Source organism: Cetorhinus maximus, chromosome 6, assembly GCF_964194155.1.
Source record: "Cetorhinus maximus chromosome 6, sCetMax3.hap1.1, whole genome shotgun sequence".
NCBI lineage: Eukaryota > Metazoa > Chordata > Chondrichthyes > Lamniformes > Cetorhinidae > Cetorhinus > Cetorhinus maximus.
In genome coordinates, this window is record NC_135884.1 from 65,871,218 (window position 1) to 65,898,974 (window position 27,757).

General features: G+C 42.3%; 1 protein-coding gene across 1 annotated transcript; it reads right to left on the reverse strand.

Annotated features, from left to right (window-relative positions):
- Nucleotides 1-8,721: 8,721 nt before the first annotated feature.
- LOC144681334 (caveolin-2-like) lies at nucleotides 8,722-19,584 on the reverse strand. Its single transcript, XM_078542928.1, has 3 exons — nucleotides 19,288-19,584; nucleotides 14,369-14,556; nucleotides 8,722-9,209 (listed from the first exon to the last, which is right to left on the reverse strand). The coding sequence occupies exons 1-3, from the start codon at nucleotides 19,429-19,431 to the stop codon at nucleotides 9,059-9,061; spliced, it is 483 nt and encodes a 160-aa protein (XP_078399054.1). The 5' UTR covers nucleotides 19,432-19,584; the 3' UTR covers nucleotides 8,722-9,058.
- Between the last annotated feature and the right edge of the window lie 8,173 nt (nucleotides 19,585-27,757).

A 27,757-nucleotide genomic window follows, 5' to 3' on the forward strand; every position in this document is an offset into this window, starting at 1 on the left:
CTTGGTAAGCAAGGGGGTGATAGGTTACTGGGGGTAGGTGGGATGCAGATTTCAGGTTACTCTCAAATCAGCCATGATCTTCTTAAATGATGGAGCAGACTCGAGGGGCTGAATAGCCTACTCCTACACCTTGTTCGAAAAAAATCAAACGGTTACAGGATAGAAGGAGGCCATTTGGTTCATCATGTTCGTGTAGGCTCTCTGAAAGAGTAACACAAGCTAGTCCCACTCCCCTGCCATTTCCGTGTAGCCCATCAAATTTTTTATCTTCAGGCGCTTGTCCAATTACTTTTTGAAAGCTCTGATTGAACCTGCCTCCACCACATGCTCAGGCAGTGCATTCCAGATCCTCACTCTGTAATGAAGTTTTTCCTCATGTCACTTTTGGTTCTTTTGCCAACCACCGTATATTGTTGTCCTGTGGTTCTCAACCCTTCTGCCAATGGGAACATGTTTTTCACTAACTACTTTGCCTAAGTCCTTCAATATTTTGGATACCTCTATTAAATCTCCTGTCAACCTTCTCTTGTCTAAGAAGAACAATCCCAATTTCTCCAATCTATCACGTAACTGAAATCCCTCGTCTCTGGGGCCATTTTCATGAATCTTTTCAGCTCCCTCTCTAAAGCCTTCACATCCATCCTAAAGTGTAGTGCCCAGAATTGGACACAATACTCCATATGAGGCCGAACATGTGTTGTATAAAGGTTCGTCATAGCATCCTTGCTTTTGTACTCTATTCCTCGATGTAAAAAGCTCGGATCCCATATGCCTTTTTAACTACTTTCTCACCTACCCTACCACCTTCAATGACTTGTGCACTTATTCCCCCAGGTCTCTATCCCTGTACCCCCTTTAGAATTGTAGCCTTTATTTTATCTCCCTGTTCTTCTTACCAAAATATATCACTTTACATATCTCTGCATTAAATTTCATCTGCCATATATCCACCCATACCACCAGCCTATCTATGTCCTCTTGAAGTTTATCACTATCCTCCCTGCAGTTCACAATACTCCCAAGATTTGTGTCAGCTGCAATTTTTGAAATTGTGTCCTGCACACCCAAGTCTAGATCATTAATATAGAGCAAGAAAACAGTAGTCCTGTTACCGACCCATGGGGAACTCCCTCTATATCTTCCGCCAATCCCAGGAACAAACTCACCACTATGCTCTGTCTCCTGTCACTCAGACAATTTCTTATCTATGTTGCCACTGTCCCTTTTATTCTAGGGGCTTCAACTTTACCGGCAAGCCTGTTACATGGCACTTTATCAGATGCCTTCTAGAAGTTCATGTACACCTTATGCTCATCAGCTCGAAGGAAGTAATCATTCAGAATATTTAGTATTTCATTTTTTCTTCGTTTTTGGCATGTGGGTGTCCCTGAAAAGGTTGGCATTTATTGCCATTGTTAGATGTCCCGATTTTGATGCAATTGAGTGGCTTGCCAGGCAACTTCATAGGGCAAATATGTTGGTACGAAATTGGATTCACATATAGGCCTTACTGGGTAAAGAAGGCAAGTTTCCTTCCCTAAATGACATTAATGAACCAGTTGGGTTTTTGCAACAATCCGACAGTTTCATGGCCACTTTTACTGGTGCCAGCATTTTGTTACTAGATGGTGGGATTTTAACCAATATAATCATAATTACTACATTAGCATACCCACATATTGTGCACAATCATGGTCATCATCAGGTTCAAAACCATTTGCATCATTTAATATTCTCACCTCTTCTCTGACAATCCTTTAGATGTTGTACTGAAAGAATTTCTTTCTGCTGTGTTTTCCCTCTCTCGTTGCGCTTATTTCGAAGTCTCTTTAATCATATCATTAATTTTTTTTGTGTGTGTGTGTGTGTGTGTGATCTTATATTCAGCCTAGTGAGCCTCTTCTTCTTTCTCCCTGCAGGACTTATAGCAGTGCAAGTGGGTAGAAGAGAGGCTAACACAAACTCAAATGAGCAAGAAGGATAATGAGGACTGTCATGCTCTGGAACTTGCAGAGAAGCACAGGAGGATGGCCTATGGGGTTGTGGAATGTCTGGTCCATAATTTTGTTCAATCTCATTTGATTTCAAATTTTAAAGCAATGTTGTTGATCATTCTCTTTGGGTGTTTGAATTGCCTGTATTGGTGGAATAAAGGCATGTGGGCAAGCTGTCTTGTAACATCACTTGATATTGAAGCATTTGTCAGTGTTTCTATATCAATCAATTGATTAGTATGGACTAATACGTAAAATATATTATTCTTAAAGTTGAGAGCTTATAGGTAAAAATCTAAGAAAAGAACATAAATCTGCTCAAAATATGTAGAGAATAACATTTAAGGAATGTCTTCCTCTTCCAGACACATTGGCTGGAGTTTTCCAGCACCATCGCACCCCACCTCCCCCCGTGGCAGATTCCCCCACAGTGGAGCCAGCGAGCCATTGAAATCACCATTCACACTGGTGGACCGGAAGATCCCACCGGCGTGAGGGGCTGGAAAATTCTGGCTATTGAGCTGTTTGGTTAACAGACAGCAGCTGAACAGAATCTATATCTAAAACATTAATCATTTTAGCTTTAAATAATTTGGTTAGAGAAGTAAGCCAACATTTATTGAGCCATTTTTCATAATTTTTCATAACTGAGGTACATAGGAATATTTAGGCCCTGAATTTCGATAGGGTTATCCTCCTTATTAGTGCAACAGTTTGCATGTGTTAGGAAATAAAGATAGTTTAAGTAAGTTATATGTGTATTTGAGTGTGTTAAGAATGAGGTATATCTTTAAGTTTAATTTATATTTGTTTTCTATTTGTGGTGAAAAGGTGAAAAAGGTGAAACCTGGGATCTAGTTTCATCTTTGAGTAGAGACAGCAGGTCTAAAGCTCTGTTTGTATACCTGCATTCTAATGAGATTTTAACAACTCTTGAAGGAGAGTTTAAGCCAACAAGAGTAGGAAAAAAACTGTGCTGTTGCCTAGTAACAGGGGGCCAGAGAGGGAGGCCACACCACACACACCTACACACACACACACATACACACACACACATCCATATACACACATACACACACACACAGAAAAAAGCTAAAACCAAAAGCAGTTTGAGTTCAATTGGAAGCAGCTGCCAGGGAGACTGGACAGCAGGGGGACAGATAGCAAATCCCAAACTCAAGTTGAAGCCAGGATTCCAAAGATTCCAGGATACTGGGAGAGGGAGCTGCAGAGACAGTAGATTTCCCAAAAAGAACTAAAAGTTGCATCTGTCATAGGAAAAATATTAGAAGTTACTTTTAAAGGTGTTATAGCAAGGCACTTAGAAAAATTCAAAGTAATCAGACAGAGTCAACATGGTTTTGTAAAAGGTTAGTATACAGGTACAGCAGGTAATTAGGAAAGCTAATAGAATGTTATAATTCATTGTGAGGGAAATTGAATACAAAAGAAGGGAGGTTATGCTTCAGTTATACAGGGCACTGGTGAGACCACATCTGGAGTACTGTATACAGTACTGATCTCCTTATTTAAGGAAAGATGTAAATGCATTAGAAACAGTTCAGAGAAGGTTTACTAGACTAACACCAGGAATGGGTGGGTTGTCTTATGAGGAAAGGCTGGGCAGGTTAGGCTTGTATACACTGGAATTTAGAAGAGTAAGCTTGTTTGAAACCTTTAAAATCCTGAGGGGTCTTGACAGCGTGGATGTGGAGAGGATGTTTTCTCTTGTGGCAGAATCTAGAACTAGGGGCCACTGTTTAAAAATAGGGGTTCGCTCATTTAAGACAGAATTTTTTTCTCTCAGAAGATTGAGTCTTTGGAACTCTCCTCCGTAAAAGGCGGTGGAAGCAAAGTCTTTGAATATTTTTATGGCAGAGCTAGATAGATTCTTGATTAACAAGGGGTCAAAGGTTATTGGGGGTAGGCAGGAATGTGGGGTTGAGGTTACATTCAGATCAGCCATGATCTTATTGAATGGCGGAGCAGGCTCGAGGAGCAAGTGACCTACTCCTGTTCCTAATTCGTATGTTCATATGTAGGGCCCAAAGCCAAAGAGTGAGATGAAAGGAAGGGTCCCAAGAAGACCTTATGGTCAAAGGAAGAACAGGAGCCTGGGAAAGGTCCTGTTCTGTGGAAGTGACAGTAAGGAACAGAGAGTAAGGCTCCAAGCTTCAAGCTTAAAGAGAAGGAAAGCTGCAGGAAGCAGATTTAAAGCAATATAGGCTTGGGAGAAGCCAGAAGCTCCAAAGAGACAGCTGAATATCTGTAACTATGGACATGTGATGCAGTAGTGTTCTGTTGGCACAGCTGAGCCTGAGAGACATTGCATGGAAGAAAACTTGAATGCACATGGTGATCCAGGGGAGAGGAACATCAGAAGGAGAGTTCAAAACCCTGGAGGTGGACGCCTGTGGAAGGCACCTGAGAGAAAACATCGGTTTGGGAGAAAGTTCGAAAGCAAGTTCTTTGAGAGTGGAGATTGGAAACCCCGTGTGCGAAAGGTGGATTCAGTGAGACTGGTTGTCTCATGGTGTGACAAGCATCTAAGGGGAGTTGATGAGAGATCCATAGCATCTGTTTGGGGTGACATCTGTCACTTAGTTTCAGAATGTGGTGTGTCTGACCACAGATTGCCTATTGGCTTACATGGATTGTGTACTTACTGTGAGCGTTAGAGTATAAGGTAGCTTTTGTAACTTGTATATATCTGTAAAGGTATAGTTGTGGGTGAAGGAGTATTATAATATAGTTCATCTTTTCTTGTTAATAAATGTTTCATTCTTTTGTTAAAAGTTCATCAGCTGACTCCTGTGACTCTGTTCAGTAGCCACCTTCCATGTATCTAAACAAAAAAATAAAAGTTAGGACCTATCATGCCGGGTTCCACCCTGGGATCAGGCTTGTCCAGTAGTAACATCAGCTGGGATCATAATACATGAAGAGCCTCTGCCAGGGTTTTATTGTTTGCTCAGTTGTTCAAAAGAAGTGATTTAAGTCAAAAATGGCCTATGGATTATATATCCCAGGGGTGACTGTTCATGTTCTATTCTGGCATTAATGCAGCAAATACACATTCATGAATTCTGTGCACAAATTCTCATCTGAAGTATGAAGGACAAAAGAAAAAAAATCATCTCTCCTGTCTTCTACCCTATCATAGATCATCACTTTTGTTCCTTCCGCACCTCACTACCATACTTGTTTAAAACCTGTTACACTTCTAACTATTTACAGCTCTGACAACAATCATTGGCCTAAAGTATTAATTCTGTTTCTCTCTCCACAGATGCTGCTTGACCCACTAAGTATTTCCACCATTTTCTGTTTTTATTTCAGAAAATGGTGCAGATTTTAGTTTGAAGAGATTCTATCTAATGATAGAATTAGCAATCTAGCTGTATAAAAGGAAAAGGGTTGTGAAAAAGCAGAAACAATAGCACAGGTACCTTGGCTTTTTACATGATACTGAGAAAAGGAACTGAAATGGGATTAGGTACGTGAGATATGAAGAGAGACTGAGCAAACTGGGAATATTTATCCTAGAACAAAGGCAGCTCAGGGAATTCCTTTCAAAAGTTCTCCAGAGATGTAGATAAACCGAAGATCAATCGTAAGTGTCTGCCATGACCCACAACTTCTTTAAGGGCACAGACTTGAGCATAAGAGGTAGATGAAGACTCTAGTTCCAACTACTTTACACAGAGGCTGGTGAATGCATGGAATAGGCTGCAGAGAGGCAGTGGAGTTGGATAGTGCCAGTAAATTCAAAATAAAATAATTTTTTTAATGCTGAACATTTGAGTAAAATAAATGACATTAGTCAGATGGATCAATTTAATTTCTCTGGTCCTGAACATTCCTATGACTTTAATATGGCTTATTCAAATACTTGATTATTTGTACTAGCTGGTCCTAGCTCACAGTAAATCAAATGACTCAGTGGGCAAAACTCTTGTTTCTCAACCAGAAGGCTGGGGGTTCAAATTCCACTCTAGGGATGCAGCCCTTAATCCAGGCTGATATGCCAGCGAGTGCTGCACTGGTGGAGGTGTCATCTTTCAAATAAAATGTTAAACCAAGGCCCCGCCTCCCCTCTCAGTTGGGAGTAAGTGTTCTTGTGGCACTATTTTGAAGAGTAGTGGAGCCCTGACCAGTATTTATTCTTCAACGAACACCAGTAAAACAGATTATTTCATTGCTATTTATGAGATCTTAGTTACTCACAATGGGCTGCTTTGTATGCATATTACAAAAACCTGTACTTAAAGGACTCAAAAGGTTTGATTCCTATAAATAACTGTGGCCTGAGATTAATGTTTGGTCAAAAGATTGTCAAATTAGAATGGATTTGTAAGTTTCAGGTTGCAGCTCAGAAACTCAGCATTTTCACATTGCATGAAACCTGGAGTGTGATGTTTAGATTTCGATATCTGCCTGCTCTCCTATTGATGCTCCCCCTTAAATAGATAACTAGGGGGTCTCCACTGGCATTGTTCAGAGTCAGTCAGAAGAAATGGTCTGTCATTTAATTGTGAGTGTAACAGGGTGAGAGGAGATACAGCAACACCTTTTAAAACGAGCAAGAATAACAGACATTGATGTCAAATGGGGTAAATCTTTAAATTTGGGTGGGCCAATAAAGCTAGAAAGTTTCAGATCAGCCTCCCATTATACACCCCGCTCAAAATGTCTTTCAATTGACTGCAAGTGGAAAGGGAAGTATGCCAGGGTGACACGCATTGATCCAATATCATCTGATATGCCAACATGCCAAGTGCTGCCCTTGGTTTTGATAGCACTGCTTCTGGAGGAAGGAAAAATGGCAAGTGTTATCCATTGATTTCAGTGGGCAGAGATATGCCAGTGTTATCAACTCAAGGATTTTTTGGAGATGATTTCCCTGTCCCTTGTCCCCAGGGAATGCCAATTGAACGGGTATAAAGATCAGAGAGAAGGGAGCTGAGATCCATTTCTCCAAGTCCTGTACACTGGCCTAGGGTAGATATGGGGCAGTGTATCCAATTCACCTGAATGCAAATGCAATCCCTTGGCTCTCTTGTCTCTATTTCCTATTATTAAATCCATTCAGCATCCAAACTCAGGACTGGTATGAGACGTTGATGAAGGGCTTACATCACAAACCCCCTTTGACTAGTGTTGATAGTGGAGGGCAGCAACAAGCTTAAGAGGACCAAAAAAGTAAGTGGAAGAATTTCTAATATTCTTCCAGCAATATTTTTAGTTTCTGAGTATTCTGGCTGCCCCTGTCCAACCAGAAGGCGGGAAGCTGGACTCTGGCCTTTTTCCCATGCTAGGCCACTGGCCTGATGGGGAAGTCATGTGCACAGGATGTCCCAGAGGAGGGGAACTTAGGCTTACCTAGGCATGGTCAAGGGCACTTTGGCCACACTGCCCCTGTCCAGTACAAGCCCAGGAGGAAAAAACAGTTCGGACCAGTGTTCTTATTCACCAGTTTTTACTGTTTTTTCATTCTGGGAGGGCAGGAGAATCAGCCCCTATAAAATAATAAATCTCCAGTGGTCTTGTTTAAAGTTAGTCCAAGCAAATGCTTTTAATTGCTCTTATTGTAACAAGACAAAATGGCAGGGACAGCATGACTTACACCACATTGCCAACAGTGGTGAGAGGGCTGAATAGCAGGCCTTACTGATTGAAGGTGATGGGACAGACATTACTTTTACACATTACACAATATCGCAAGGAATTACCAATACCATTATTACTAATTCATGACAATAGAAAATAGGCATGATAAACAAGGAGTCCCAAGAATTTTATATACACACATGTACATCATGCATGTATATCAAACAAAATATGTCTATCCTTTTAATTGGAGGAAGTAAAGAAAAAATGGGAAGATTTGCTTTTTTTATTCTTTTGTGCGATGTGGGTATTACTGGCAAGGCCAGCATTTGTTGCCCATCCCTAATTGACCTTGATCTGAGTGGTTTGCTTGGCTATTTCAAAGGGCAGTTAAGAGTCAGCCAAATTGCTGTGGATCTGGAGTTACATGTAGGCCAGCAGGTAAGGGCAGCTGATTTCCTTCCCTAAAGGGCATTAGTGAACCAAATGCGTTTTTACAACAATTGACAATGGCTTCATGATCACCATTAGACTGGCTTCTAATTCCAGATTTTTATTAATTGCATTTAAATTCCACCAGTTGCCATGGTGGGATTTGAACCCATGTCCCCAGAGCATTAGCCTGGGCCTCTGGATTACTACTCCAGTAACATTATTACTAAACCACCATCTCCCCCCCTTCATGTCAATTAATCTTGTAAATCAACAATTGGAAGCTTCAATGGAAAAAAAGAATGTGGTTCAGGGTAATATAAGTCAGAATAATCATTTATTTCAAAACAATAGAATCTTAAAACACAGAAGGAGGCCATTTGGCCCATCATACCAGTGTTGGGTGAAAAATGGCTGCCTTTATCAGCACAGTGGTACAGAGTTGAAAGAGATCATTTTAAAAAGCTGCTAGATGCTTCCATAAACAGCCAGGCACCCGGCAGCTGGGATACTGTTACAGTATTTAAAGCAACCAATAGGTTTGAGGTTACTCCCTGTGAAGCCATAAGGACTTTAAAAAGTCATAGATAGTTACTTAAGCCAAAACAACAGTATTAAAAGAATGCTAACTGTACTGGGCTGAGAGCTTGCTATAGCATTTCCACTCAAAGTAAAAATCACAACGTACAAGCATACTTTCAGTTTATTTCAGAATGTACAATGACTTATTATATATAGCTACAGACATTGCTTCATTTCAGTTGATGGTTTTTCAGCTTTGTTTGCAATAACGCGTTTGCAAAAGTTATTTAAATACAAAAGAATTTGAAAGCTGCCATGGAAACCGAGCACTTTAAAATGGCCGACACAGCGTGTGCATTGTGCACCTGTTGAAAGAGTGAAGGCTTTGAATTTACAGCTTTGTATGAGTCCTGTACAGTGATGCGTCGTGGTCAGAATGCTGATGTGGAATCCAGTCTGTTAAATCAATTGGATCCGGCCGCCTGCAATGGGGAAGAATTTTAATCTCTCGCAATGTGCAAGTTGATGCCACTGAAACATCTCCCCATACTTTCACAGCAAGGAGAAATGATCAGGTCTACAATACTTCCCCAGATGATCTGAATGGAAGGCATGTTCATCAAGAAATTCTTGATACAGGGCATAACACACCTGGATAAGTGGTGACAAAATGGAAACATCATTAGAATATTAACAGCTTTGTGTTAATCAGTATCAACAATAACTTGCATTAACATAGTGCCTTTCATGTAATCAATCACCTCAATGCACGCCACAGCTGAATTATCAAACAAGACTTGATATCAAGCCACATTGGGACATATTAGGTAAGGTAACCAAGAATAAATGAGATAGGTTTTAAGGAGCATCTTAAGTTAAGAGAGAGGAGTTGAGTGATAGAGCAAGTTTAAGAAGGGAATTCCAGGGCTCAGGGCCTAGACAACTGAAGGCATGGCTGCCAATGGTGGAGCAATTCAAATCAGGGATGTGCAAGAAGCTGGAATTGGGGGTGTAGAGATTCCCAGGCGATTGTACAGCTGAAGGAGGTTACAGAGTTTGGGAGGGCAAGACCATAGAAGGATTGGAAAACAAGGATGAGAGTGTTAAAATTGAGGCATTAAAATTGCTGAACAAGGAACCAATGTAGGTGAGTGATCATAGGGGTGATGGGTGAATGGGACTTGGTGATAGTTAGGGTACCAACAGCAGAGTTTTGGATGAGCTCAAGTTTCTGGAGGGTGGAAGTTGGGAGACTAGGAGTGTGTTAGAATAGTGAAGTCCAGAGGCTGAGGGTTTCAGCAGCAGATAAACTATGGCAAGAACAGAGATGGGTGATGCTAAGGAGGTGGAAGTTGGTGATCTTGGTGATAGAGCAGGTATGGGGTCAGAAGCTAATCTCAGGGTCAAAAAGGACGATAAAGCCGAACAATCTTTATTCCTCAATCAACATCACTAAAGCAACTTACCTGGTCATTATCACATTGCTGTTTATGGAAGCTTGCTGTGTGCAAATTGACTGCTGTGTTTCCTACATTACAAGAGTAATTCCACTTTAAAAGTACTTTAATGATTGTAACGCACTTTGGGATATCCTAGGGTTGTGAAAGGCACTAATTAAATACAAGCCTTTCTTTCAAGTTTGCAAACAACTTGGTTCTGCCTCAGGCTGTGACCAGGGAGAGAAATGGAGTTGGTGGCTGGGGAGCAGAATTTGTGGCAGGGACAGGACTGCACACTTTCCAATATTTAGTTGGAGGAAATTTCTGCTCATCTAGTCCTGAATGCCAGACAAGCAGTTTGACAATTTAGAAACATTGGAAACGTCAGCAGTGGTGGTGGTGAGGTAGATCTGGGTGTCGGCAGCGTATAAGGGGAGCCTGATGTTATGTTTTCGGGTGATGTCGCTGAGGGCCAAGGATAGGCTCTTGGGGACTCCAGTGGGATTGGGAAGACAAGTCATTGCAGGTGGTTCTCTGGTTACAATTTGATGGATAGGAATAGAAGTAGGTGAGGGCAGTCTCACATAGCTGGACATCGGAGAGGTGTTGGTGTGTTCAACCACCACAGACAGATCAAGAAGATTGAGGAGGAATAATTTATCATAGTCTCAGTCACATAGGATGCTCATCTTTGCTTTTAAAACCCTTTATGGCCTCGCACCTCCCCCCCTCTCCCTACATCTGTAATTTCCCCCAGCCCCACAACTCTTTGATATAGCTGCACTCCTCTAATTCTGAGGAGCTGAGCAACCCCAATTTTAATCACTCCAGAAAGGCCCTAAACTCTGAAATTCTCCCCTTAATCCTCTCTGCTTCATTATCTTGTGTTCCCCCTTTAAAATACTGCTCAAAACCAACCTATTTGACTAAGAGATTAGTGAGGATAGGAGGGCAGTGAACACCAAGGAGAGAGGGCAGGATGAGTTGACTTGGATGTTGGAATCACAAAGAACGATTCACACCTTGAATTGACGGTGCCATTTTGAATGAAGGCATCAGAGCATATGTAGACATACAGGTTCTAAATATGGCAATCCAAACTCTAATCCATTGTGTGTGGTCCTGTGTTCCACTGCCCGTATATTTCCTTATGTGTCTCGGTATCAAATGCTGTTTGATAGTGCTCCTGGGAGGTTTTATTATATTAAAGGGGCTATATAAACTTAAGTTGCTGTTGTTGTTATGTCATTTGTGACTTTGATAAGTGTGATTGCAAAAATGGAATTGGAGGGAATCAAACACAGATCTCAGAGGAAACAGCAAATTTCAAGGGCTTTGGAAAGGAAAGGAAGGTTGAACATGGGGCAGTAGTTTTGCAGGAGGGAAGCAGTAGAGGTAATTCATCGGATAGTCTCAATTTAAGTGACAGAGAAATCTAGGAGCTCCTCACACTTGTTATTGGAAGGAGGGGGAGGGATTTAAGAAGACGGTTTGTACGGCAAAGAGGCTAACTTTGAACTGCAGGCAGTCCGCCATGCTGACAAGCCCAGGTAAGTCCGGAGGTGGGGGTCTTAGCAAGGCGGGGGGGGCGGAAAAGAGGGTGAGGGGTGCCGGGATTAAGAGGCTAGGGAATGAGGGTTAAAGAGGTGGATGATATCTGGGGGGTGGGGGTGTCTCTGATGGGTCCAGGAAGCCCGCAAAGGAGGTCCCCCACCTTGCCCAACACTAGCCAGCACAGCTAAAGTTGCTAGGCTTCCCGCAAGGTGTGGGCCTCTCCAGCTATGGATAAAATACCGGTGGTGGCAGGATGAGGCCCTGAATGGCCATTAATGGGCCTCTTAAGGGCCTCAGTAGGTCCAATGGCAGGTCTGAGGCCTTCCCGCCCCTGTAAAATTTCAGGCAGGTTGAGGGCGGGTGGGTGGGTGAAGGGAAGACCACCCGCTGGATTTTATTTGCCCCCTGCCTTCCAACCCGCTGGCGGGGGAGCATAAAATCTAGCCGATGGTAAAGGCATTTCTCATGAATTTCCTCATGGATTTATTAGTGACTAACTTATGTTTATAACTCCGAGTTTTGGACTCACTCACAAGTGGAAGCATCTCTAAATCTACCCTGTCAGTCCCTTCATAATATTAAAGACCTCTATCCTCTCAGTCTTCTCGGTCCTGATAGTTGTAGCCTCTCAGCTCTGGTATCATTCTTGCCATTTTGTTTTTGCATCTCCTCCATTCTCTATTTGTAACATGAAGGTCAGAACTGTACACAGTATTCTAAGAGTGATCGAACCGCTTCAGTGCTTTGTTTGCATTTGTTATGACTGTGTTAACCAGTGATTAAATTAATTGTTTATTGAGCTGCTTAGTATGGATGTTTATTAGGATTAGAATGCTGGACTCCAAACCCAGAGAGATGTAAGATCTCAAAGAGACATATTGAAATGGTGAGGTTAATTCCAATTCAAGAGCTGGTGCCTTGGCCAATATTGATCCTTCAATGAATATCAGTGAACACAGATGATCTGGTCATTTAGCATGTTGCTTTTTGTTGGTCCTTGCTGTGTCCAAATGGGCTGTTGCATTTCCTACAACATTCACTACACGTCAAAAATGCTTAACTGGCTGTAAAACGATTTGAGGCCCAGAAGGAAAAAACAGTAAAAACTGGGAAATAGGAATACTGGTCAAAACTGGTCTTGTATACCTTAAAATGGAACATCAGTAAAATTGGGAAATAAAAGTGCTGGTCCAAACTGTTTTTTACCTTCTGGAGGCTTGAAAATTGCTGTATAAATGAATGTTCTTCCTTCCTCTCTTTCTGTTGTCATCACATCATGAGTGTGCCTTTCGACCAGAGGCCACTAATGATTAGGACTGGCAATTTGCTTGGAATTACAACAGAATTGTGATAAAGATCCTGCTTATCATGTAAATGGGGTTCCTGGCAGTGTTATGGGCAGGAAAAACTTTAAGGAAATACCCTGCCCAAAAGTGGGAAACCTGACTGACTTTGTTCTCCCCCTCCCTCACTACAATGATCCCCACCAATCCCCAGCGACCGCACCAAGATCAACGAACTCAGCGCACTTAAGGGAGGGACTTGGGACTTTCCTGGTCCGCATATCTCACTAGCACATTGAGGGATGCCTTTACTTACTGAGGCAAAGAGATGCCGCCTGAAGACATTTTAAGTGAATTTCCTGAGAATGTTGTGCTGAAAGGAACAGAATTAAAGGTGAACTGACATGGGTTGGAGAAATGGATGCATCCATAAGCTAAATCAGGAGGCATTTTTTCACACAAAGGGGAATAGAGAATTGGAACTCTCTTCCCCAAAAGGCTGTGAATGCTGGGACAAATGGGAGTTTCAAGACTGCGAGGGATTTTTGTTTGGTTAGGGTGTCAAGGGATGAAGAGGTAATGCAGGTAAATATGGTTGAGATGCAGATCAGCCATGATATAATTGAATTAAGCAGATTTGATGGGAGTGTTCAAAATCATCAGATGCGTCTAGACAGAGTAGAATGAGAGAAATTGTTCCCGTTGGCGGAAGGGTTGCGAACCAGACAACACTAATTTAAATTGGTTGGCAAAAGATCCAAAAGCGAAATGAGCAAAGATTTCTTTATGCAGCGAGTGATTACAAACTGGAATACACTGTCTGAGAATGTGGTGGTGGCAGATTAGATAGTGGCGTGGAAAAGGGAATTGGATAAGCACCTGGAGAGAAAAAAAATTTGCAAGGCTAAGGGGATGGGCTTGAATGGCCTCCTTCTGTGTTGTAACAATTCTGTGATTCTGTGGAAGTGGTGGGGAATGGGGCTAGCTGAGTTGCTCTTGCAGAGAGCTGGCATGGACATGGTGGGCTGAATGGCCTCCTTCTGTGCTCCAACTCTTCCATGATTCTATTCTATGAATGGCGAGCAGGCCCAAGGAGCTGGAAAACCGACTCTCCTTGCCCTAATGTTCCTAATGCCCCCCCTTCCCTCCGCCAGCTCTACTTGAGGCTGTTCAGGGATCCACTCGATGCAAATGAATGTCTGTTGAAATGATTGTGTGATGACAATCCTGTGAAGAGCCTTGGGACAAATTACTACACCAAAGGTGCTATGTAAATGCAGATTGACGCTGTAATGCTCAATGCCAAAGCTCATGTGAGAAATGGCTACCCGACTGAAACACTGTGGGCTCACTGCCTACTGCAGAGATGTTCCCTGGCCGAAGTTAACACCTTCAGTAGGGGAGGGAAGGAAATGGGAGAAAAGGAAACATTTTAAGAGTTAGATCTGTGATCAATGTTCACAACGGTGAATAGCTGTTGAACAGGTAATTCTAAAATGTCGGGTTGATAATGTTCAATTTTATTTATACTCACCAGATATGCAGACAACTCAAAAAAGCAAAAAGGACTCCAGAGATTAAAGACACTGGGACAGCAAATATAACGGAGATGATTCTATAGCACCATAATTTAGATACTTCAAACAATGCGTCACTCCAAATCCAGATTTTGTCAAAGCTGTGCACCGAATCAGGCTCCGCAATCACATCTTCAAAGTTTACCTTTAAAGAAACAAAAATAAAGCAGGGTTCATTGAGAATTTTGTCTGATGCAAGGTAGAAATGTACTTTTCATCCTTGCACTTGCCAGTGATTCCATCCCCCCCGCCTCACTCACGGACTGAATCAAGGTGTTCACACTCTTACGGTCCTATCCCGAGCAGGGCTTCTGATCCGATACTCTCTCCATCACCCACACAGCCTACTTCCACCTCATGACTTTGCCCATTTCCACACTCCTTCAGCCTTTTTACCATTTTAAACCCTCATGTAAGCCTTTATTATCACCAGATTCAACAATTACAATTCACACCTGGCTGGTCTCCCTCCTTTGCCTTCAGGAAACTGTAACTCATCCAAAACTCTTCTGCTCACACATTGTCTCGCACCAAATCCTAGTCACCGATCATCCCGTCTTCTCTGACCTGGCTTCCGGTTCCCCAACATCTCAAACTTAACATTTTAATTCTTGTGTTTAAATCCTTCCCAGACCTAACCCTTTCCTTATCCTGTAAACTCTTCCAAGCCAACACCCCCTCCAACGTCTCCGTTCCTCTGGCACCAGCCTCTTGTTCCCACTGCCCCTTCATTTGCCCAACCATTGGCGGCCATGCCTTCAGCCAGCAAAGCCTGATGCTCTGGGATTCCCTCCCTAAAATCTCTCTGCCTCACCACTGCTCTCTTCACCTCTTTGACAAAAATATTTAGCCGCCCCTCCTATTATCTCCTTCTTGGCAGCAACCATTTTAACCTTTAGCCTCTGTGCCGTGTCTTTTTTGACAGTAAAGGCGTTACATGAATGCAAGCTGTTGCTGTGTCATAAAAAGGATACAGAGGCATGGAAGAGGGTGCATAGAAAATTTACAAAGAGGATACCAGAAATATGTGGGTATACATATCAGGAAAGGATTGACAGGCTAGAGCTCATTTCTCTTGAAAAAAGAAGGCTGAAGGGTGACCTAATAGAGGTCTGTAAAATGATGAAAGGTTTTGATAGAATGGATACAGAGAGAATGTTTCCTCTTGTGGGGAAGAGCATAACTAGAGACCATCAATATAAGATGGTCACCGGGAAATCCAATAGGGAATTCAGAAGCAACTTCTTTACTGGTGAGAATGTGGAACCCGCGACTGCAGGGAGTGGTTGAGGTGAATAGTATAGATGCATTTAAGGGAAACTAAACAACCATTTGAGGGAGAAAGAAACAAAGGGTTACAATGGTAGATTTAGGTGAGAAATTATGGGGGGAGGCTCAAGTGGAGCATAAACACCAGCATGGACTGGTTGGGCCAAATGGTCTGTTTTAATGCCTTATATCCTATGGAATCCTATGAAAGAGGCTACATGCATAAACAATATTTTGAGAGCTGCAGCACTGACTACTCTACATGGCAAGCTTCCATTCACACAGGGGGAATGGATCATGTACAATCCATCAATTATCATTCGCTGTTAACATGGTCAGGTGACATTCCTGTGTATGCTATTTTAGTGGGAAGCATTACCCCGTTTAAAATAAATGCTTTGAGACCTGCGTTAAAATAGCACGCGGAGAAATGTCAGGCCAGACCATTATGTATTTGTCTTGTCATTTCACCAACTCCAACCTCCAGATAAAATCTTCATGTTGTTTTAATCAATATCTGCTTGGAACTATGGGCCAAATGCTGGTGTAATCTCGCTCAATGGACTCATTATGATCAGCATTTTTACTCCTGTCACAACCTTGATGGTATTTTTATCTCCCAAATAGAAATAATTTCTGCTAAGCATTTGCATGATGGGGCAGGAGTGAGGGGGTTAGGGTGAACTGGGGGACACAAGATGGGCAGGGATTGGGCTGGGCAGAAGAGGGGAAAATGGATCCTGCTCTTGGGCATCAGGTAGTACGAAAGGGCACTTTCTTTCAATACAACAACAACTTGTATTTATATAGTACCATTAACTCAGTAAAATGTCCCCAAGGAGTGCCTTGAAGCAAAACAGAGGCAGAGAGAATCCTGAAGGGATGGCCACCAATTGTAGGGTGAAGGAAATAGGAGATGCACAAGAGATCAGAATTGAAGGAACCACAGATATCTCAGAGGGTTGTAAAGGGCAGAGGAGGCTTTGTATTTGTTTTATATTCATTCTAACGATGAGATCATTACTAGCAAGGCCAGCATATCTTTTCCATCCCTAGTTGCCCTGATTGAGTGACTTGCTGGACCACTTCAGAGGATGGCTAAGAGTTGACCACATTGGCGTGGGACTGCTGTCACACATAGATCAGACCAGCTATGGATGGCAGGTATTCCTTCCCTAGACAACATTTGGTTGAACCAATTGAATTTTTACATCAGCTGCATGGTCCTTTGTAATCACATCACCTTTTATTTCCACAGTTTCTGAAGTCAATTTGGCAAAGCCCTTTTCTGCTTCTTCTCAGGCAGCCCCTTGGGATCGAAGATGACTTGCTTCCACTCGCATTTGTTAGATTCTGAGATGGCTGATAAGTCCAATACGTGACCTTCAGACTCTGCCACATGCTTGGAGGGCGGTGGTGAGCTGTCTTCTTGAACTGCTGCAGTCCATGTGGTGTGGGTACACTCACAGTGCTGTTAGGAAGGGAGTTCCAGGATTTTGATTTGGCAACAGTGAAGCAACGAAGATATATTTCCAAGTCGGGATGGTGAGTGACTTGGAGGGGAACTTCCAGGTCGTGGTGTTCCCATGTGTCTGCTGCCCTTGTCCTTCTAGGTGGTAGTGGTCGTGGGTTTAGAATGTGCTGTCGAAGGAGCATTGGTGAGTTCCTGCAGTGCATCTAGTAGGTGGTACACACTGCTGCCACTGTGCATTGGTGGTGGAAGGAGTGAATGTTTGTGGATATGGTGCCAATCAAGCAGGCTGCTTTGTCCTGAATGGTGTCAAGCTTCTTGAGTGTTGTGGGAGCTGCACTCATCCAGGCAAGTGGGGAGTATTCCATCACACTCCTGACTTGTGCCTTGTAGATGGTGGACAGGCTTTGGAGAATCAGGAGGTGAGTTACTTGTCACACAATTCCTAGCCTCTGACCTGCTCTTGTAGCCACAGTATTTATGTGGCTAGTCCAGTTCAGTTTCTGGCCAATGGTAACCCTCAGGATGTTGATTTTGGGGGATTTAATGATGGTAGTGCCATTGAACATCAAGGGGAGATGAGTTGGATGTTCTCTTGACGGAGATGGTCATTGCCTGACACTTGTGTGGCACGAATGTTACTTGCCACTTGTCAGCCCAAGCCTTGATATTGTCCAGGTCTTGCTTCGTTTGGACATGGACTGCCTCTATTACTCTTTACCTCAGCTGGCCAAAGGCTGAGCTACTGCATTGGAGGAGATGATGAGTTTCATCGTCTATGTTTACCTTTGTTGAGAGGAGGCTCCCAAGATACAGAAAATGGTCCACATTTGCAAAGTGCCATGGTGAGATTTGAGCTGAAACTCTCTGTATTATTCGTCCTTAGGATGACTGGCCCAATAACATAATCACTATACTACCATACCTTACTACCTTAGTTGCACTTTATTTAACACCTTTACTGAAGTAAGTAGCTTCAGAAGAGAGAAATGAGCCCCATGCAGCGGTGCAAGAAGTGGGGAAGGTGATGGAAGACTCAGTTGAATAGAGAGATTTTGAGGAAGTTTCTCAGGGTGGAGATAAAAGTAGGCGGGATAAGGGATTAGAGAGAGAGAATTCCCGATTGTCGGGTCATCACCTCATTGTGGAATGGTTTAATCTGACTTTCCCACTTAATATCAATTAAATAAGAAGTACTACCATTAGAGTCAATAGGGTTCATTTTATAATGTTACTACCAATTGCACATGGTCCACTGGAACATAAATCTGATAGGCACAGGTATAAGCAACACAATTTCAATATCTGTGCCCAGATCAACAGCATCCATGTCAGAAATTGCTTTAACATCTCATCTGAGAGACAGCAGCTCCCTCAGTGCTGCAATGGAGGGCTAGCCTTGACTCTTGTGTTCAAATCCAGAAGTGGGACTTCACCCTGGCATTCTCTGATTGGGAGGTAAGAGTACTACCCACTGAGCCACAGCATGTATTTACAGTTCAAAGTAGACTACTTCCCACTCAGATAGGTCCTACAGACAAACAAAAACTGGAACCTCATTGGCAAACACTTCATTCGTATATCAGTGCACAGCTCTATAATACCACATTAAGCTACATACAAAAATGTATTTAGTGGCTTTTTATTGTTTGTTTACAAACACACACTACAACAACCTCAAATATGCCATTGAATGACATCACCAAGTTGTCGATGATGCGTAGCTCCTCCCCTCTTAACAAGGAAACATTTGCCCAATACATTGTTAAGAAATTATTTATTTGTAAGTCATGAGAATCAGGCTCAGTGATCAACTGTTGTAATGTAGCAAATGTTACATATTAAGTCTAGTGCCCAGTGAGTAGAGGGCACCATGGATGAGGTATATGTCCCTCTGTGCTCTATTCTCTTACCTGCCTTCTCTTCAAACTAGGCTTCACACTAGGGGGCGGAGTTTCTGGAAATGTATCTTTGTATCCTTCATTGACTAGCTTTACAGGCAGGCTTTCTTATGTAAGCATAGAGCTAATATCTACTCCAGTTTACTGCAAGACTGTATTGACTATTGTTTAAAGTACTTCAGTTCTGCTTGCAACCTCACTCACAGTTGCCACGATATGGGCAAATGTCACTTACCTTTAAGTGGGCGTTGATGCCTTTGGGGTCTCGGTCTTCCAGCGATGAGGACGGCCCCTTGGGCACGGGAACATTTTGATCCGTTTCCTCTTGCCCCTCGCCAAGGTCAATTTTGGTTTCGTTCAAATGTTCGTCTGTGTGCATGCTTGCACATCCGACTACAGAGCTTCGGCTGTCGGGCAGGAGGGCTACACGGCAGCAGTGGCAGGGCTAGTGCCAGAGCTCTGATTGAAGTTGCAGATGCTGCAGATCTAGCCCATGTAAACCTATAGCTCCCTCAGGCAGCCTGTGCTATGTGATCGGCCTGTCACTGGCATCAGCTGTTCCCAAAAGCAGCAGAGAACATTCTGCCTCTGACATACCAGTGAAAGGAATGCCCGATTGCCTGTGCACCAATGGCAGCCAGCTTTTGGGTTTTCAGTCTAATGCTGAATAAATACTGATTGTTTGGAGCGGAGGTGACAGATTTCTCTCACTAAATATAGATTTCTTCCTTCGAGTGCTAATGAAACTGGGAGCACTTCACGACAGAGTGCAATATTCCAACAATTAAGCTGTCCTGTAACATTACACCTTGGCTTATAACTTTCCCATAGTTTCTTTCTCCAACCCCCACCACCAATTCTATTTATTGTCCCCTTGCCCTATTTATTACCATTAAAGAGCACTATCTTTAAAGGGGCACTGAGTTTAAAAGGTAACTGTGTCTAGGCCAGAGGAGACAACGGCTGATTTTTGTTCTCATGAGCAAGCGCCAGCATGCTGCCTTTGCAGAATAACAACCAATTCTGACGTAAAATGAGGTTGACACATCAAATACGTTATATTGTTATGTTATTCATAAAGAGCTAGGAACTAATATATATATAAAATAAATATTATATCCTCATAACATTTAAGAAGTATTTGGATGCGCACTTGCGATGCCATGGCATACAAGGCTATGGGCCTAGTGCTGGAAAATGGGATTAGAATAGTTCGGTACTTAAGATAAAAACAAAAAGCTAAAAGCTACTGCGGATGCTGGAAATCCAAAACAAAAACAGAATTACCTGGAAAAACTCAGCAGGTCTGGCAGCATCGGCGGAGAAGAAATCAGTTAACGTTTCGAGCCTTCATGGCCCTTCGGCAGAACTGCCGAAGGGCCATGAAGGCTCGAAACGTTAACTGATTTCTTCTCCGCCGATGCTGCCAGACCTGCTGAGTTTTTCCAGGTAATTCTGTTATAGTTCGGTACTTGTTTGACCAGTGCAGACTCGATGGGTCGAAAGGCCTTTTTCTGTGCTGTAGACCTCTATGACTCTATAACTCTATAAGTATATAACAAATAATATATATGTATATTCTTCATTCGTTCATGGGATGTGGGCATCGCTGGCAAAGCTGGATGGGCCCCCATTCCTAATTGCTCTTGAGAAGGTGGTGGTGAGCTGAATATATATGAATATATATCCCAGGGGTGCCACATTTTACTGCAGCATTGCAGTCGTGTGCCGAGTAACAATGTGTTAGTCTATTCAGTCCACCAGCCATGTGGAGAGATGCAAGAAATACACTTGACGAAGCCGTAGCATTTTGAGTCTAAAGTGTGATTATTTTTAACTTATGGGAACCAGAAGACATGACGTGGTGGCAGCAGGTAACCTGTGAGCAAAAACCCAAACATTTTAAATGAATTTATTGTCGAATTAGATTGAAAAATTAAACTGGTGCCAGAGACAGAGAGGGAAAAGCTGAGTGAATCACACAAAAACGAAATGGCTTCCACAGTAATAAACACACAGCTCCAGCCCATGGTGAATTGGAAGGCTGATGATGTCGTAGGGGCATTTGAGAAGTTCAAGCAAAAGTCAGACTGACATTCAGCAGCTTCCAAAAAGACACTAGCGAAGGGTAAAGGGTCAGCTACATCCTTCTGTGGGCAGGAGAGAAAGAGTTAAATTTGTTTAATAGCTGAGTGAAGATGCCAGCAGAAACCTAGACAAAATCTTTGAGAAATTCAGCACACATCTCCAGCCAAAGCCAAATCATCAGATCAACCAATATGAATTTCAAGGCTTGAGGCAGGAATCAGGTGAGCCCTACTAACAGTTTCCTAACAAGACTGAAAAAGGCAGCTAGAAAATGTAAATTCAAGCGCAGAGATGAAAGGCTGATAGGATCAGCTCATCTGGGGCTCCACACACCCTGAAGTACATAAAGATTTAATCGGAAAGGACAAGCTCACAATATCGCAGGCTGTGGACAATGCCGGAGCACATGAAACCACGAGTAGACAGATGCAGACACTGACTTCCCAAATTGCTAACTTTCAGTTAAGTCAAGAGAGAGGCAGCAGGATTGATGCAGTGAAACAGGAATGGACGTGAGACAGAGAGAGCAATGTGCAAGACTCGTGGACAACCACAAGAGTTCACAGACAGAAGGGAAAGGAAATGTCCTGCAGAGTTTGTGGGAAGCCAAATCACTAGGAAAAGATGCGCAGAACAAAGAAAGAAGATGGTAAACGAGTTATCGGAGACAGGGTGAATGAGAACTAAAAGAAACCAAAACATCCATATCTTGGAAGATGAGTTTGACAAAGCAACAGACATAGGAACTGTACAGCTGCATGAAATAGTTGGAGTTGACAATTCCCAGAGAAAAAAAATTCACACAACCATTCAGAACAGGAAGAGGGTGAGAAATAAGCCCTCAACCATAAATATGAAGCTGAAGATTGATACGGGAGCACAGAGTAAAGCCCTTTCCACTTAAACTATACCAGAAGGTCTTTCCAGAAAATTTGAAAGAAGTATAAGCTCAAAGCTAGATCAACTGTGTACAGGATAGGCATCTACACAGACATTGAAAGGATGGTATCTACATATAATATATATCAGAAGGACAGAAACACACAGCAGAAAGAGCAGATGATAACTACTGAAGTACTATCCAGACCATGACATACTGTGGGAGCTGATATATTCACACACAATCAGTGATGTAGTGGCAAATTTTGAGTTGCAGGAGCTCTAAGAAAATGTGTGGGCCATATCATTTCTAAATCTACTATTATGTTGTTTTCCTATGTATTAATCATTTGAGTCCCCAAACGTCAGTAAAACTATGTTTTTTAAGTGAAAAATATTAGCGCTGGTAGGCATTTTATTTCAACCCATGTGGTATTTTGAATCACTAGTCTTTAGCATAGCTAGAATCTCGCTATGCAATAGTTTAGTTATTTAATTCAAACCTAGTAAAACATGAATTTCAGAAAACTTTACTTACTTCTGACTAGGGGATGGTATAAAGAGAGGGGTCACTGCTTACCCTGATTTATATTGATAACTTAGGCCTGGGTGTACAGGGCACAATTTCAAAATTTGAAGATAATGCAAGAATCGGAAGTATTGTGAACTGTGAGGAGGGTAGTGATAGACTTCAAGAAGTTATAGTCAAGCTGATGGAATGGACAGACACATGGCAGATGAAATTTAATGTAGGAAAGTGTGAAGTGATAAATTTTGATCAAAAGAACAAGGTGAGGTAACATAAAATAAAGGGCACAATTCTAAAGGAAATGCAGGGGCAGAGGGACCTGGGTGTGTATGTGCATAAATCATTGAAGTGACAGGGTGGATTGAGAAAGCAGTTAATAAATTGTACTGAATACTGGGTTTTATAAATAAGGGCACAGAGTACAAAATCAAGTCAGTTATGAACCTTCATAAAACACTGGTTCACCCTCAACAGGAAGGCTGTGAAGACTTTAGAAAGGGGGTAGAAAAGGTTTACGAGAATGGTTCCAAGAATCAAAGACTTCATTCATGTGGACAGATTGGCAAAGCTGGGGCTATTTGCCTTGGAGAAGAGAACGTTGAGAGGAGATTTTTTAGACATGTTCAAAATCATGAGGTGCCTGGATAGTGTAAATGGGGAGAAACTGTTCCCATTGCCAGAAGGTCTAGAAGCCTAATGTGATTGACAAAAGAACTAGAGGCAACATGAGGAAAAACTTCTTTATGCAACAAGTGGTTTGGATCTGGAATGCACTGCCTGAGCATGTGGTGGAGACAGATTCAATTGCAGTTTTCAAAAGGGAACTGGATAATTATCTGAAGAGAAAAGATTTTAAGGGCTACAGGGAAAAGGTGGAGGAGTGGGACCAGCTGAGTTGCTGTTGCAGAGAACTGACACAAAGACAATGAGCTGAATGGCTTCCTTCTGTGCTGTAACCATTCTATGATTCTGGTTTAGATACATTCAAGGAACTTGATAAAGACGCAAGGAAGAAAGAAGCTTAAGGTTACACTGACAGTGTGATCAAGAAAGGTGGGAGGTGTCTTTAAATGCAAAGATAGCCATGTTAATGAAAGATTATCTCCACTCCCCCATACACAGTGAGTGCAGTTTATCTGCCTAAATACAGGATTCTGAACCCATGAAACAAAGTGGTAAATCTTTTTTCTTGTTGCAAAGCCTTACCGAACAAGCTTTTCCTGTTAATCACTCATTGCTTTGATGGTGGTATTAGGAGGGAAAGTGAAATACTTCCATTGAACTGTTATTCTTTCTATCATTAAACTGTCCAGTAAGTTACTTTTTAAATAAAAAAACAGAATGCTTCCGATTAAAGTTCCCCGGGAACTTCCTGAATTTGAAACACTGAAAAGTGGGGAGTGAGGTTCATTTTCTTTGCCCCACTTGGCCAACCCCACCCCTGTGAAACTTCTTTGCCAATCAGGACACTCGCAAAAACTTTTTCTGGCCAATCCCAGAGTGCATTTACCTTTCGGACCAGAGTGTAAAATTGGTGGGGGAAAGAGAGCGCAACTAATATAAGAACACTGGTTTAAGCATTAGTAGCTGCACCCTCCTCCCGCCACCTTCAAAACACGTACAAATTGTTTTATACTTGGCACCATAGTCTATTTTTTTTTTAGCAATTAAGGTTTCCCTAATTGCTTTAAAAATGTAAATTGCATTCAGGTCCCTGATCGCTGACATTTGTACGCTTGATGCTCACTTTGGATGGTTATACACTCTAATTGTTGTAGCTTTCCCTCAATTTGGATATTGCTCAATTAACACATTACTGCTGCACAAAAATGTGCCGAGACATCAGCACAAGTGCAAAGCAATTTCTCAAAGCATGACACACTGTGAGAGAAGATATGGCAGGGGCCGCAAGAATTGTTTTCAACACTGATGCTCATTTGATTTATATCAATAAACTTTGTATTAATAATGATGATGACTTCAGAACTACATTTTATTGCATCCTCCGTTACAATTATTGTTCATGTGGTTTATCCGGTCTGGGGCCTGTAGTAATTGTAAGCTAAACCTTTTCATACAGTTATGGGGATCATGTGACTGTATAGGCGAATCAGCCCTAAGCGTGGGTAACCTTTGGGGCAGGGTTTTCTAGCCTTGGTCTTGGAACAAGCATGTAGCTTCATCTGGAGTCTGTATATATAATTTACTGTTTCTTACAAGAAACATGCCCTGCACTCCAAGTTTATTACAATTGGTGACGAGGATAAATAGCGCCGATGCAACACCTCGCCTAGCAACTGTGAGTATTTTGATTTTTAAGAGAAGAAAGAAAATAAGTATAGTCACCAGTAATGCCTCTCTTTGGCTGAATTAATCCATACAACTCATCCGTCGAGGACTGGAGTCAGTACATAGAGCACCGAGGTTTCTGCTTTGTGGCAAATGAAATAATGGCGGAGGAGAAACAGAAGGCAATTCTCCTAAGTGTCTGCAGAAGCGAAGCATATAGCCTAATCTGGCGCTTGACAGCTCCGAACGCGCCAAATTCCAAATCCTTCACCGAGATAGTAGACCTCGTGATGGAACATTTTCAGCCTAAACCTTTGGTGGTCATGTAAAGATTCAGGTTCAACTCGAGTAAGGGCCCTCAGTGAGTCAATCGCAATGTACATTGCGAAGTTAAAACAGTTAACAGAGCACTGTGACTTTGGTGATACTTTAAATGACATGTTGCGAGATTGTTTGGTTTGTGGCATAAACAGTAACACCATTCAGCGCCATTTGCTTGCAGAAGTTGAGATGGACCTGGAGTGCACCATGGAGATAGTGCTAGCAATGAAGAGTGCTGAGAGGGACTCGCAGGCTTTGCAGAGTGTGCAACATAACACCATTCTACAACTAGGGCAGGAACCTGCTGCTAGGTGTGGTGCAAAGACCAGGGAGGCTATTGCAAAGTGGGACATAGTCCTTACCACTAGAAAAACAAAAAGAAATACTGGAAGCAGCTCACTAGTAATCCAAAAGTTAAAGTGTTACCGTTGTGGGGGAAATCATGTACCAAAACCTGCAGATTTAAAGAGGCAGAATGCCACTATTGTCACAACCTGAAGGCCAGGAAAACTGAACCAATCACTGTTACCCTTCAAGTAAATGGAAAACCTCTGGTCACAGAGCTTGACACGGGAGCATCAACCACAGTGGTGGGAGAACACATCTTTAAATACCTCAGTGAAGGTACCCAGCCATTGAGCTCGGAGCAAAACACTGCTCAGCTAAAAACGTACACTGGAGAGGCAACACAGGTGAAAGGCATCGCCCCTATTCCTGTATCCTACAGGCAACAGACTGCCCAGCTTCCAGTAATTGTTGTAACAGGAGAAGGCCCTAGCCTTCTGGACCGTGATTGGTTGAAATAAATTAAAATAAATTGGTCAGATATTTTTCAGGTCAGAACAGGAGGAATTCATGAGTTGCTAATAAAGTATGACAGAGTACTCCGAGATGAGTTGGGGAAAATCAAAAGTCTACAAGCTAAAATATATGTGGACTCTGAAACAACACCCCGGTTTTTTAAGGCAAGACCTGTACCTTACACTCTAAAAAAGAAAAGGTAGATGCAGAATTATGTTGTTTGGAGAAGTTAGGAACAATGCAGCCAGTCCAATTTTCAGAATGGGCAGCCCCTAGTACCTGTGATGAAACTGGATTAAACCATTCACATCTGCAGAGATTATAAATTAACAGTAAATAAGGCTGTAAAGTTAGACAAATATCCAATCACAAAGATTAAAGATCTGCATGCTAAACTCACATGAGGAAGATCCTATACTAAACTAGACATGAGTCATACGTATCAACAGCTCGAGCTGGACAACACATTAAGAGGGTATGTGATCATAAACACGCACAACGGCCTGTACCAATATACACGCCTACCCTTCAGTGTGTCATCTGCCTGTGCAATTTTCTAAAGAACCATGGAAAGCCTACTATAAGGACTTCCCCAAGTTATAGTGTACCTGGATGACATCCTGATCACAGGATCCATGGAAGCAGAACATGTGGCCAACCTGGAAGAGGTTCTGAAGAGATTTTTAGAGGCTGGCATTCATTTAAAAAAAGAAAAATGTACTTACCAAGCAAAGGAAGTCACATATTTGGGTCACCGAGTGGATGCCCAAGGGTTGCATCCATTAGAGGCGAAAGTCAGAACCATCAAGGAAGCTCCCCTTCCTACTAATGTCACGGAGCTCAAGCCTTTTTTGGGTATGGTAAACTATTACGATTGGTCCTTGCCTAATCTATCTACAGTGTTAGCTCCTTTAACCTTATTGTTGAAAAAGAACCACTAATGATCCTGGAAGGCACAGCAAGAGGAAACCTTCATAAGAGCCAAGAAGCCTTTTACACTTGTCGTGTCTGCTATTACACTCTGACCCATCTAAGGAATTGATACTCACTTGTGATGCAACTCCCTGCGGAGTGGGAGCAGTATGGACGATGGATCTGAAAGACCGATAGGATATGTATCCAGAACCCTTTTTGCAGCCGAGAAATGTTCTCACAAATTGAAAAAGTGGGCTTATCTATCGTATTTGGAGTAAAGAAGTTCCATCAATATTTGCATGGTCAACACTTCACCATAGTGTCAGATCACAAACCACTGTTGGGTTTGTTTAGTGAAGATAAGGCAATCCCACTGATAGCCTCTGCTAGAATTCAAAGATGGGCTTTTAATTTTGTCAGCACCATCCAGATGTGCATATGGCAAATGCAGACACCCTCAGCCATCCCCCTTTGTCAGATAGCATTGCACATGTTCCAGTACCTCAAGAAGTTGTACCTGTGTTGAATTTCCTGGACTCCTCACCAGTCTGCGTGAAACAAATAAAGAATCGGACAAACCGGGATCTAATTTTGTCAAGAGTCCATGAATAGGCATTGCTAGGGTTTTCAAATGCACAAATCTCTGAAGAATTAAAACCATTCTATGCCCGTAAATCTGAACTGAGCCTTCAAGGTGGTATCTTGTTAAGGAGAGCAAGAGTCATTATCCCTTTGCGAGGAAGAGAACCATTATTGACAGAGCTTCATGGTGCGCATCCTGGCATTTCGAAAATAAAGATGCCCGCACAAAGTAATATCTGGTGGCCAGGTATAGACAGTGATATAGAAAAATTGGTTAAACACCTCCTCCAGTGTCAGCAAC